Below are 11655 nucleotides of genomic sequence, written 5' to 3' on the forward strand. Positions count from 1 at the left end.
TTCCGATTTGATTTGAAACTGTCTCATTGCTATCTGTTTATCAATAAAACTTTGAAAAAAAAATAAAGTCAATATACAAACTTAAAAAAAAAAAAAAAGACATCAATATATTTTCCAGGGTAGTTGTACCATTCAGACTCTTCAGTAGCACTTGATGTTGTCATGTCCCTATAGCCATCCTGATAGGCTTGCGTTGTGGCAGGGAGAGGGATTCTGCCAGCCCTTGTCTGTGGGCCCTGTGGCAAGGAGCCTTTTTTTGTGGATTGCCATTGGAGCTCACCATCTCCATGACTGGTAGCCCTTAAAGACACAGCTCATCTGATTCCCTGGACCAGGGCAGTGCCTTGTTTCAGACTCCCAGAAGAGAGCACTGCTAGTTTAAGTTGTTGGGAAAGTCCACTACTGGTCAGGCCTTATCCTTACAGACACTAGAAAAGCACCTTCTGTCTCAGACTACATCTAGGAAGCAAGCAGCCAGTCTTTGGTGTCCTGTGCCCTGCTCAGCACCAGGCTGGCCTGGCAGTGCTGTTCAGAAATGACTCGGATGACTCATGGGAGCTTCTGGTTTTCTGAATCTCCTTGGAGAACAGAGTGCAACCAGACATGATGGAATCATGGGAGCAGCAGACTAGGGTTTTCAGAGAGGAGAGTAAGATGGCATGAGAGGGGCAAGATAGGTTATGGTTAGCCTAGCCCTTGGTGATGTATTTGTCTTATCCACATAGAGGGAAGGGGAAGAAAGGTGGAGAAGAAAAAATCAAGGGAGCAGAGGGTTTCTCAGCAACTTTGAAGAAAGTATTCCTTAGTTCTCCTGAGCTCAGCTCTGTAATTACCACCTTCTCTTGGCATGGCTCTTTCTGCCTCAGCCGTATGGCACCAGGCACCTGGCTGGCTGATCGGTCTCTGACTCGACAAAACCATTATGTGAGACTGTGAGATGGAAGGTGTCTTTGGGTAATGTTGCATTACCCCCACTTGACTTGGCCTTGTGTGAGAGTGAGTAGAGTGGAGACCTGTGTGTATTTGCCTTGGTTGTTGCCGAGTGTGGCCCTTACTGCCTTGCTCTACGAGTCTTCACTGAGGAAATGGCTGAGGCCAGAGCTAGGCCAGGTGAGGCAGGGGCTTGACCTTGAAGGGGGCATGAGAGGGTTGGAGGCTTCACCTTCTCCCCTGTCTTCTCACCCATCTGCAGGTTCGTCATGTCTAGTAGCATATAAGAAGACCCCACCACCGGTCCCTCCGCGTACCACATCAAAGCCGTTCATCTCAGTCACAGTCCAGAGCAGTACTGAGTCTGCTCAGGACACCTACCTGGACAGCCAGGATCACAAGAGCGAGGTGACAAGCCAGTCAGGCCTGAGCAACTCGTCGGACAGCCTGGACAGCAGTACCCGACCACCTAGTGTGACACGGGGTGGAGTTGCCCTAGCCCCTGAAGCACCAGAACCACCCCTAAAACATGCAGCTCTGAAAAGTGAACAAGGAACGCTGACCAGCATTGAGTCTCACACCGAGACTATTCCCAAAAGGAAACTGTCATCAATAGGAATACAAGTAGGAACCCCTTTTGCACTGCCCTTTGTCCACTCTGTGCACCTGCCTGTGTGTAATTACATCTGGTGGAGGACCACTAGTCACTTGGGAAAAGGTTGTCTCAAGGAGTACATCTAAGTGGCTGAACCAAATTGTACTTGTAGCCACACCTACCGTGTCCCCAACCCCATACTACAGAGTCTGCAGCTGTGGCATATGCTGCTGCTGCGCTGGTGGGTTGCCCCAGTGAATGTAGTTACACTCAGCCATCTCCTGTCCACTGTTTGCTGTCCACTGTCTGTCTGTCCACTCTGCCCTTTGCCCTGCCAGCCGACCCATGGGAGGTGGGACTGGCCTAACATTTCTCTGATCCAAGGTCAACTTGTGTATGGAGCCATAGTCCTGCTTGACAGGGGGAGCAGCATGAAGCATAGATGCTTATGGGCCAGTGGCCCAGGATCCAGGGCCCTTCATAGGGGTTGTTCAAGGGAACTCTGCCCAGAGCCCTCTCAGGCCTTGGGGACAGGTAGGTGGCTTGAAGCACCAGGTTCATGTCAAATTGAGATATGTGACGCCAGTCCCCCTGCCTTGCCCCATGGGAAAGGGTCCAAGCAAATGGCTCAGCAGGTCCTTCCAGAAGCCAAGCTCACTGCCTACCAGTAGCACTCAGCAGAGTAGGGCATCAGCTTCTCTGCTGCTTCAAGGCACCTCCTACATGAATCAAGCATCACTAATCTATCACAGTAGTTGAGCAGGGCAAACTTGGCCCTGCCTTATAGTTTTTAAGAGTGCTGTGTAGGAGGCAGAGGCAGAAGGGTTGCAAGTTCACGGGCCGCATAGGCAAGGTATTGAGACCCTATCTCAAAATTTAAAAAGGACTGGGATGTAGCTCTACATTCCCTGGTTTCAGTTCCCAATATAATTCTGGTTTAAAAAAGAAAAGTGTTGCTCTAAGTACAGAATGTAGGGGCTCGTTTTACCTAGTGCTAAAATAAAGTAAAAAGTAGATCATACTCAGGACAGTAAGGGTGAACTAGCTACAGTGAGCATATGGCTCTGCAAGGCAGAGCCCTTCCCAGCCCTGGAGTAGATCAAGGAGGACCAGGTGATATGCAGTGGGGCTGCAGGGCTTCAGTACTCTCCAAATTCCACAGCCACCCTTGAGCAAAAAGTGAACATGACCAAACTGATGGCAGAACACTAAAATGTAGCAGGGACTGAAGCACAAAGGGGGCCCTGAATGGAATAGAAGAGGCTCATCAGGTAATTCCTTGCATGTACCTGGACTTGTTTCCCCCAAGAGGGAGCTCCAGGTTGGATTCCCCACATACGTATGGGAAGAAAGTTGGCTGGCTATTTTCTGGTTCCATCTGCATCCAGTGGGCTTCTGCATAAGCGTCCATCCCTCACCCTGTACAGCTTCTCCAGGTAGGATTCCAAGGGACATGGGAAGCAGCCCAGTTTCTGACCTTGGTCCCAGGCATTCGGGTCTTTGATGGGCAGCCCACTGTCTCATTTCCTACACGGTATGCACTCATCATCTCAGAATACCTGAGAGAAAAAGGACCAGCCTTGATTCCTTCCATCTAGGACTGGCATTGGGATAAGGACTATAGCTTTTGGGCCCATCTTGGGCATCCCTTTCCCTGGATTGCCCTAGTCCATATTGTCACTGCAGCTCCTTGCAGGTCCAGCAGAGCAGCTCTCCCTGGACTGTGAGGAATGAGGCTGTGTGTCTATCCCAGAAAGCCTCTCTGGCCCCTGCATGTGTCCAACATGCCAAGACACTGGAGAATCTATTTCTGAGGCTCCCTTGAGCCCTTGTCCTACCTCTTAGAGCCTCAGATCCTTGGTCAAGTGTGGGTTCTCCCTCATTCTTAAGCAGTGATGGAATTACTGGCCTGACTGTTCCATGCCCAGGTTCCCTGGGGTGCCCCTGGGCTTTGTCCCTTTCAGAGTGGATATCAGCTATTGTTGGTCCTGGCCTTCCCCAGGGTCACCAGTTCTGAATGTAACCTCACCTTAACCAAGTGTGATCAGGGTCTGGGGTGGCATCCTGTAGTGTCCAGTGACTCTGCTGGCTCTTGCTGTGGTAGCAGTTCTCAAACCCAGAACTGCTGTCCTTGGTTTGCCTCAGTCCAAGAGTCTCCAGCCTGCCCTTCCCAGCTTCAGCCTCAGGGTTGGGGGAGTGATCTTTGCCTCAAAACAGCCCCCAGCTTCAACTGCACCAGATAACGGCTGTGGCTTTGTGTGTGTGTTCTCTTTCTCTTTCGTCGTCCTTTTTTTTCTTCTCTCTGATGCGTGTAAAGGAGAGGACTAGAAGGAACGGTTCCCACCTCTCGGAGGACAACGGACCCAAAGCGATCGATGTGATGGCACCCTCCTCAGAGTAGGGAAAGCCAGTCATCTCCACCCATACCCCTCCCGCCTCCGTGCGAATGAGCAGTGCCCGGCTTAACCTGTTCCGGCCTCGGGCCCATGTGCATTGTCTGCATGCCTCGTTATCTGTCTGTCTACATGTGTTTGCGTCGTCCCACTAATGTGAATTTCAGCAGCAAGTGTGGTGTTTGTTTTTTATTTTTGTCTTTGTCTCCGTGCCGTTGCTGTCGTTGTCCTTCAATAAGGTTGACTGCATTCAGCCAGTGCCAAAAGAGGAGCCCAGTCCCGCTACCAAATTCCAGTCCATCGGGGTTCAGGTAGAGGACGACTGGCGGTAAGTCGGACAGAGGTGGCGGCTGCTTCTCCCCTCTCCTCTCCCTCCCTTTGCTCTCACCTCTCCTGCTCTCCCTAACCCACTTCTCCTTGCTGGATTTCTAATAACCAAGCTGGGTTTGGGATTTGGGTGGTGGCCCAGGCATGGGAGGCTGGGCAGGGGCTGGGTGGGTGGGCAAATGAGCACTTGCTCTGTGAGACCAGTCAGCCCAGGGGGCCAAAGCTGCGCTGGGACCATAGCTCCAGCTACCCTGATGTTAATGGTCTTCCTGGCCCCACTGCAGTAAACAGGCAACCTTATGACCTTGTCCTTATGTGTGTGTGTGTGTGTGTGTGTGTGGGCGTGGGCGTGGGCGTGGGCACAGGCGGGATGGGGCAAGGGCTGAGCAGAGAATGAGATGGGGGCTGTGGGACCCGCTTCAGGCGCATGGTGAACAGATGATGCATCTGTTTCTCTGTCTCCTGTGTGTCCGGGTCAGGTGTCCTCTGGTCTCCGGCCCTCTTGTAATTCACTTTCTCCCCATCCATCCCACACCCACAGAAGCAGCGCCCCCTCTCACAGTATGTCCTCCCGACGGGACACTGACTCAGATACCCAGGATGCTAATGACTCAAGCTGTAAGTCTTCTGAGAGGAGTCTCCCAGACTGTACCTCACACACTAACTCCATCAGCATCGATGCTGGCCCCCGGCAGGCCCCCAAGATTGCCCAAATCAAGCGCAACCTCTCCTATGGAGACAACAGTGACCCTGCCCTGGAGGCGTCCTCACTGCCTCCACCAGACCCCTGGCTTGAGACAACCTCCAGCTCCCCAGCAGAGCCAGCACAGCCTGGGGCCTGCCGCCGAGATGGCTACTGGTTCTTGAAACTACTTCAGGCAGAAACAGAGCGGCTGGAAGGCTGGTGCTGCCAAATGGACAAGGAGACCAAAGAGAACAACCTCTCTGAAGAAGGTGAGTGGAAGAAGGATGATGCCCTGGGGTGCAGGGACAGGGCCACAGGGCTGGTCTCCAGCTTCGGGCCAGCCAGCCTTGGAACCTCGGAGTGGAAGGGACTCAGGTTCTGCTGTTGGGCTGGTTTTTGTGAGCTTGTCTTTCATTCTTTGCTTTGTGCCAGCCACTGACATACATAACCACTTTCCAGGTAGCAACTGCTAGTTGTAAAGGCTATGGACACAGCCTCACATGGATCAGTTCCCAGCTTTTCTTTGCTAGTAACTTGATCTTGGTCAAATTACTCTGAGCCTTTTGTTTCCCAGTTCCCCCTGAAACCACACAAGCATGTTGTCATGAGTGTGGTGATCAGTATAAAGGGCCAGCTGGGATGCTGGGCACAGAGAAAAGTGTTACATTCAGCCCTCAGCAACTACTTGGTAGGCATTTAGTGGGTGCCAAGCACCAAGATGTGACTGGGCCTCAACAGGACTCGAGGATCTGTACACAAGTAAGGTACAAGTTATCTGCCTTCCCCATTATGTTTCTATCTATAAGTGCCCATTTCCAAATTTTCCCTTAGGAAATTAGCTTAGAAAGAACAGGGGCCAGATGTGGTGACATGTGCCTGTAATCTCAGCTACTCAGGAGGCTGAGGCAGAAAGATCACGGCCTGGGAAATTTAGACCTTGTGTCTTAGTTACTTTCTCATTGCTGGCATAGAATACCCAAAATCCACAACCTAAAGGAGGAGAGGTTTATTTGGCTTACAATTTGTAGAGATTTCAGTTCATAGTCTTGAGGCAGGACAGCATGGCAGAGGAGAACTAGCTCATGGCATGGTGGCAGGAAGGGAGGAGGGAGGGAGCTAGACCCTCAGACCATACCCCCAGTGGCCCACTGCCTCCATCCAGGTTCACCTCCCCACCTCACATATAGCTGTAAATTCATCAGCCAATATGTATCATGCCCTGTGATCACATCACCCCCCAAAAGCCCCATTATGAGTACATGAGGCTTTAGGAAGACCTCTAGATACAAACCATAACCTCGTCTCAGAAGGTAAAAAGAGCTGTGGTCGGGTAGCTCAGTACACCTCAGCACTTGACTAACATATAAGTGACCCTGAGTTTAATCTTCAAAACTACAAAAAGAAAAAAGAAACGAGAAAAAGGAGGTAGGCCCCTGGAAAGCAGGTAGCACCCTGGATTGACCAGTTCAGCCAAAGCTCCTCTTGCCAGTTGACTGCTCCTGCACAGAAGATTCAGTGAGGACAGATCCTCAGAGTGTTCCAACAGGGTAGATGTGCAACTGATGATTCAGTATAAGTATCACACACTAACTGATGGCGCCACAGGTACTTTGGAGTCACTGTTCTGTTGTCTTCTAGGCCAGTTCCCTGCTTTGATGTCACACCCACTGGGGTTCAGGGAGCTTCTTGTATGTGCCTAATAACTCTTTACAATAATATATTAAAAAGATCAAACCAGAGGCAAGGATCAGAGAACACCAAAGAAATGTCCAGCCTCCTACCCACTTCTGTTTCCTCTCCAAAGTTGTCCTCATGTATTGGTTTCCTGACAAAATAGGTGAGTGATGGGGGATATAGCCCAGTGGACAGTGCCTGCCTGGCAAGCACTGGGTCCTGAGTTTGAGTCCCAGTATACATACACACCCCCCCAAAAAATAGCTGAGTGTTTAGCTCTGCCACATGCTCTCTACCTCCCCATCCCCACTCCACATATGACCTCATGGGTTTTGGTTAAATAACTCAGCTTACTTTATGCAGATACTGTTTTTTGGTTTTTGGTTTTTTGCGGAACCAGAGATTGAACTCAGGCCTTTGTGCTTGCCAGGCAAGCACTTATGCTACTGAGCTATCTCCCTGGCCCAAATATTGTTTAACATAGAACATAATAGTGTATCTAGGGGCCCTGGTAACATAGCTCAGTAGCACAAGTACTTGCCTGGCAAGCTCAAGGTTCTGAGTTCAATTCCCAATACAAATAAATAAATAGTGTATTAAGATTTTATTTTCTTTAGTACCTTTTTTTCTTAGAACAAATGATCACTCACTTGTATACACTCTTATTTTCTAGATGGTTTTTAAAATAAGATCTGTTTTGCCTAGAACTTGTGGTCTCAAATTCTCAGGCTTAAATGGTGATCCTCCTGCCTCAGCTTCCCAAATAGCTGGGACTTATAGGTATATGCCACCTCACCCAACTTCACTTTCCAAATTTGTGTGTGTGTGTGTGTGTGTGTGTGTGTGTGTGTGTGTGTTTTTATATTTATGTGTTTGTTACTGGGATTGAATTTTTTTTTTTTTTTTTTTTTTTTTTTGTGAAACCGGGGATTGTACTCAGACCTTGCACTTGCCAGAGAAGCGCTTATTCTACTGAGCCATCTCCCCAGCTGTTACTGGGACTGAACCCAAGGCCTGCAATGTGCTAGGCAAGTGATCTGTCACTGAGCTACATCTCTAGCCCCTGAATTCTTAGGATTTTTCTACATGTTCCACTAGATCTGCCAACTCTCATCAATAATATTTTCCAAATGTGCAAACACGTTAGCTAACCTCATGATTTCCTGTTTGTCACCGTCCCCTGGACCTCTGCCCACACCTAGTCAGTTTGCTTCCCAGGCCTAGGATCAGTTGCTGTCCTGAGACTTCGCTTTCTTCACTAGGGACTGCCATTAGCTGTTTCCCATGATGGGCATGGTCTTTTGTTTTCTTAGTTCTTATCTATCATATTAGAGTATGTCCTAAGTTGGAACTTTTTAGCAACTTTTTTTTTTTGGCAGTGGGACTCGAACTCAGGACTTTGTGCTTGCCAGGCAATCACTTGTGCCTCTGAGCTATGTCCCTGGCCCACTTTTTGGAACTTCACATGTCTTTATTCAGACCTCATAGTTTGGCTGGCTATACAGTTGAAAATGATAATTATAGATAATGTGTACATGTGATATATTAGAGCTGGAAATGTAGTTCAGTGATGGGGGCTTGCCCACATGCTCAAACACTGTAAATATATGTATAAATGTAAATATATAAAGATATAAGAATATTTAAGTATATATACTAAATATAAATATGAAAATAATATAAAATTGAAAATAATTTTCCCTCGGAATCTTAAAGTCACCATTATGTTTAGCTCCCATTATTTCTTTCTTTCTTTTTTTTTTTTTTTTTTTTTTTTTTGGCAGGACCGGGGATTGAACTCAGGCCCTTTCACTTGCCAGGGAAGCGCTTACTCCACTGAGCCATCTCCCCAGTCCCTAGCTCCTATTATTTCTGCTGAAACTTTTGATATCATTTCAATTCTGTCCACTTATTTTTGTTATCTCTGTAAGCTTTTAAGATCTTTATAAGTATCTTCTGAAATTTCTGGATGATGTACCATAGAATGGGTCTTTTTTCATTTGTTGTGCTTGTGATTAATTGGCTGTTTCTCCTTGGTACTCAAATCTTTTGTTCCTTAAAACTAGTTTTGCGCCAGCCCGATAGCTCAGCGGACTAAAGCATCTGCTTAGAGTGCAATAGCCAGGGTTCACCATTGTGCTGGCCCCGCCCCCAGGGCATGCTGAGACAGTGCATGCCTGTAATCCCAGCACTTGGGAGGCTGAAAACAGCAGAATCACTGTGAGTTCAGACTGTGTAGTGAGACCCTGTAGACCCTGTACTAAATACATAAAAAGAAAAACTAAGTTTATGAGCTAGTTGTGGTGTCTGTAATCCAAGCGCTCTGGGAGGCTAAGTCAGGAAGACTAAAAGTTAGAGCCCAGCTTGGGCAATCTGGCAAGAGCATGACTCAAAAAAGGGCTGGGGATGTATCAGAGGTAAAAAGGCCCTAGGTTCAGTTCTCAGGAACACGTATGCACACAAACTAGGCATATATTAACTTTTACAAGTAAATCTGTCACTTCTGTTGTTTTTCCTCTCTGAAAGCCCAGTCAGATGTACCTGATGAAATAAACATCAGTTTCTCATCTTGTCTTTATCTTATATTTTCCCATACATTCTGGAAGGTTTTTCTTCTTTTTATTTTTATTCACAGTTTTTGTTTCTATTGTTGTTTTGAGATAGACTCACTAAGTGGCTCAGGATGGGATCAAGTAAGATCCTTCTTACTCAGCCTGTAGACCGCTGGGATTAACTGTGTGCAACACTGGCCCAGCTATCACTCACTCTTCAATAGCTTTATTTGCTTTGCAGCACTGGAGGTAGAGCCCAGGTCCTCTTGCGTACCATGCAAGCACTGTCCCACAGATGTGCGCTTAGCTCTGGAACAGCTTTATTGAGATAATTGATATGTCATAAAATTCACCCTTTTGAAGTGTGAATTTTAGTACATGGCATTTACTACATGTACAATGTTGTGTGACCATCACTTCTAACTTTAGAACATTTTCATCTCTCTGAAGAGATAACTCATACTTCCCTCCATCCTTAAGCAACCGCTAATCTACTTCCTGTCTTTGTAGCTGTCATTGTGAGCTTTTCATATAAACTGAGTCATACGTGATCTTTTGTGTGTGGCTTCTTTCACATAGCATGGTTCCAAGGCTAACCCATTTAAAAGGTGTGTCATTACTTCATTTTCCCAAAATATTCCCCTATTTTAATTATGCATTCATCAGATAATGGACGTTTTGGGTCATGTCTCTTTTGGGGGCTGCTATGAATAGTACTAAGAATATTTGTGTATAGGTTTTAGTGTGGATTCATGTTTGTTCCTTTTGTGTAAACCTAGGAGGGGAATTTCTGTATCACAGGGTACTTCTGTGTTTAACTTTCTGAGAAACTGAACTATCTTCCAAAATAGTTGCATGATTTAACATTCCCAATAGCAGTATATGAGAGTGCTGATTCCCTGGAACTGTTTTGTTGTTGTTGTTGTTGTCGTTTGTTTTGTTTTTATGTATTTGGTACAGGGTCTCACTACGTAGCTCAGACTTGGACTTTAGTGATCCTTTGGTTTTCAGCCTCCCCAGCACTGGAATTACAGGCATGCACTGGTGACTAGCTCAGTGTGCCTGGGGGTGGGGCTGGTGCTGGTGCCACATGTGGTGCCAGGGATCAAACCCTGGTCCCTGGGCTTGCATAAGGAGATGCTTAGTGGGAAAACTAATTATCCAGCAATGTAAAACATTTTAAATGCATGGAACCCTTTATTAAGAAATATGTACAAATTATAAAATGAAATTTAACAAAATAGCATTTGCTATTGGTACTGTTGTTCTTCATGGTTTAGATTCCTAATGTTCAACAACTTGTCTGGTAAATAAAAAAAAAAAAAAAAAAAAAGGATCTGCTTAGTCCGCTGAGCTATCTTAGCAACCCTCCTAGGAACCTTTTTTATTATGGCTTTTATATCACAGCCATACTAAGTGGTATTTTATTTGTGATTTTTCCTTTTTTTTTTTTTAATGTATTTAGTACAGGGTCTATATAATGTATTTAGTACAGGTCACTACACAGATCAGGCTCATAGTGATTCTCCTGTTTTCAGCCTCCCAAATGCTGAGATTATAGGTGTGCCACCACTCCCAGTGTCAATGGCTATCTCAGCGTGCCCTGGGAGCAGGGCTGGCACGGCACACCAGGGATTGAACCCCAGTCACTGCATCTGCCTAAGCAGGCACTTTAATACGCTAAGCTATCTGGCTGGCCCTCTCATTGTGATTTTGATTTGCATTTCCATAGTAATTAGTAATGTTGAACATCTTTGTATCTACTCTGTACAAATCTATTGAATTTGGGGGGTTTTCTTGATGATCTAAGTTTATATCCTTATGTATAGTATCTTTTCTCTCTGAGCCAGCACATGCCAAACATATATATTTGTTTCTTATATCCCTTTTTTGTCTCTTTTTTTGTGTTTTGTTTTGGTATTTTGTTATTGTTTGGTTTGGGGGGTTTTTGGGTTTTGGGGGGGTTTCTTTTGTATTAAGAATCAGTTGTCTCTAAGTTCCTTTTTCAATTTATCTTTTGGGATAGAGGCTTTTCTGCAATGTCCAGTGACTTTTTGTTGTTGTTTTTTGTTTTTTGGGGTTTTGATTTGTTTTTGTTTTTGTTTTTTTCAGAACTGGGCCCTTGCACTTGCCAGGGAAGCACTTATTCTACTGAGTCATCTCTGGTTATTTTTTTTTCCTTTTCCTCCCTCCCTCCTCCTTTTCTTCCCTTCATCTCTTCCTCCCTTCCTTTCTCTTTTACTCTTTCTTTATTGAGACAGTGTCCTTACCATGTAGTTTAGTCCAGCCTTGAATGCACTGTGTAGTCCAGAATGCTGTCAAACTCATGATCCTCCTGCCTTAGTTTTCCAAGTGCTGGGATTAGAGCCTCTGCCAACACACCTGGCTTTTCAATAATATTTAAAAGTAGGGCCTGGGGAGATGGCTCAATAGAACAAGTGCTTCCCTGGCAAGCGCAAGGGCCTGAGTTCAATCCCCGGTTCCGCCAAATTAATAATA

General features: G+C 46.4%; 1 protein-coding gene across 1 annotated transcript in view; it reads left to right on the forward strand.

Moving 5' to 3' along the window:
* The window catches only part of Dlgap4 (DLG associated protein 4), a gene marked incomplete at its 3' end in the record, with an annotated part of 80589 nt that overhangs the window by 56189 nt on the left and 12745 nt on the right, over positions 1-11655 (forward strand). Inside the window, exons 6-8 of the mRNA XM_004630991.2 lie at positions 1193-1554; positions 4158-4246; positions 4787-5199. Coding sequence (XP_004631048.1) covers positions 1193-1554; positions 4158-4246; positions 4787-5199 — 864 coding nt within the window. The remainder of the gene's footprint in view (positions 1-1192; positions 1555-4157; positions 4247-4786; positions 5200-11655) is intronic.

Source organism: Octodon degus, unplaced genomic scaffold (genome assembly GCF_000260255.1).
Source record: "Octodon degus isolate 3935 unplaced genomic scaffold, OctDeg1.0 scaffold00037, whole genome shotgun sequence".
Classification (NCBI taxonomy): Eukaryota; Metazoa; Chordata; class Mammalia; order Rodentia; family Octodontidae; genus Octodon; species Octodon degus.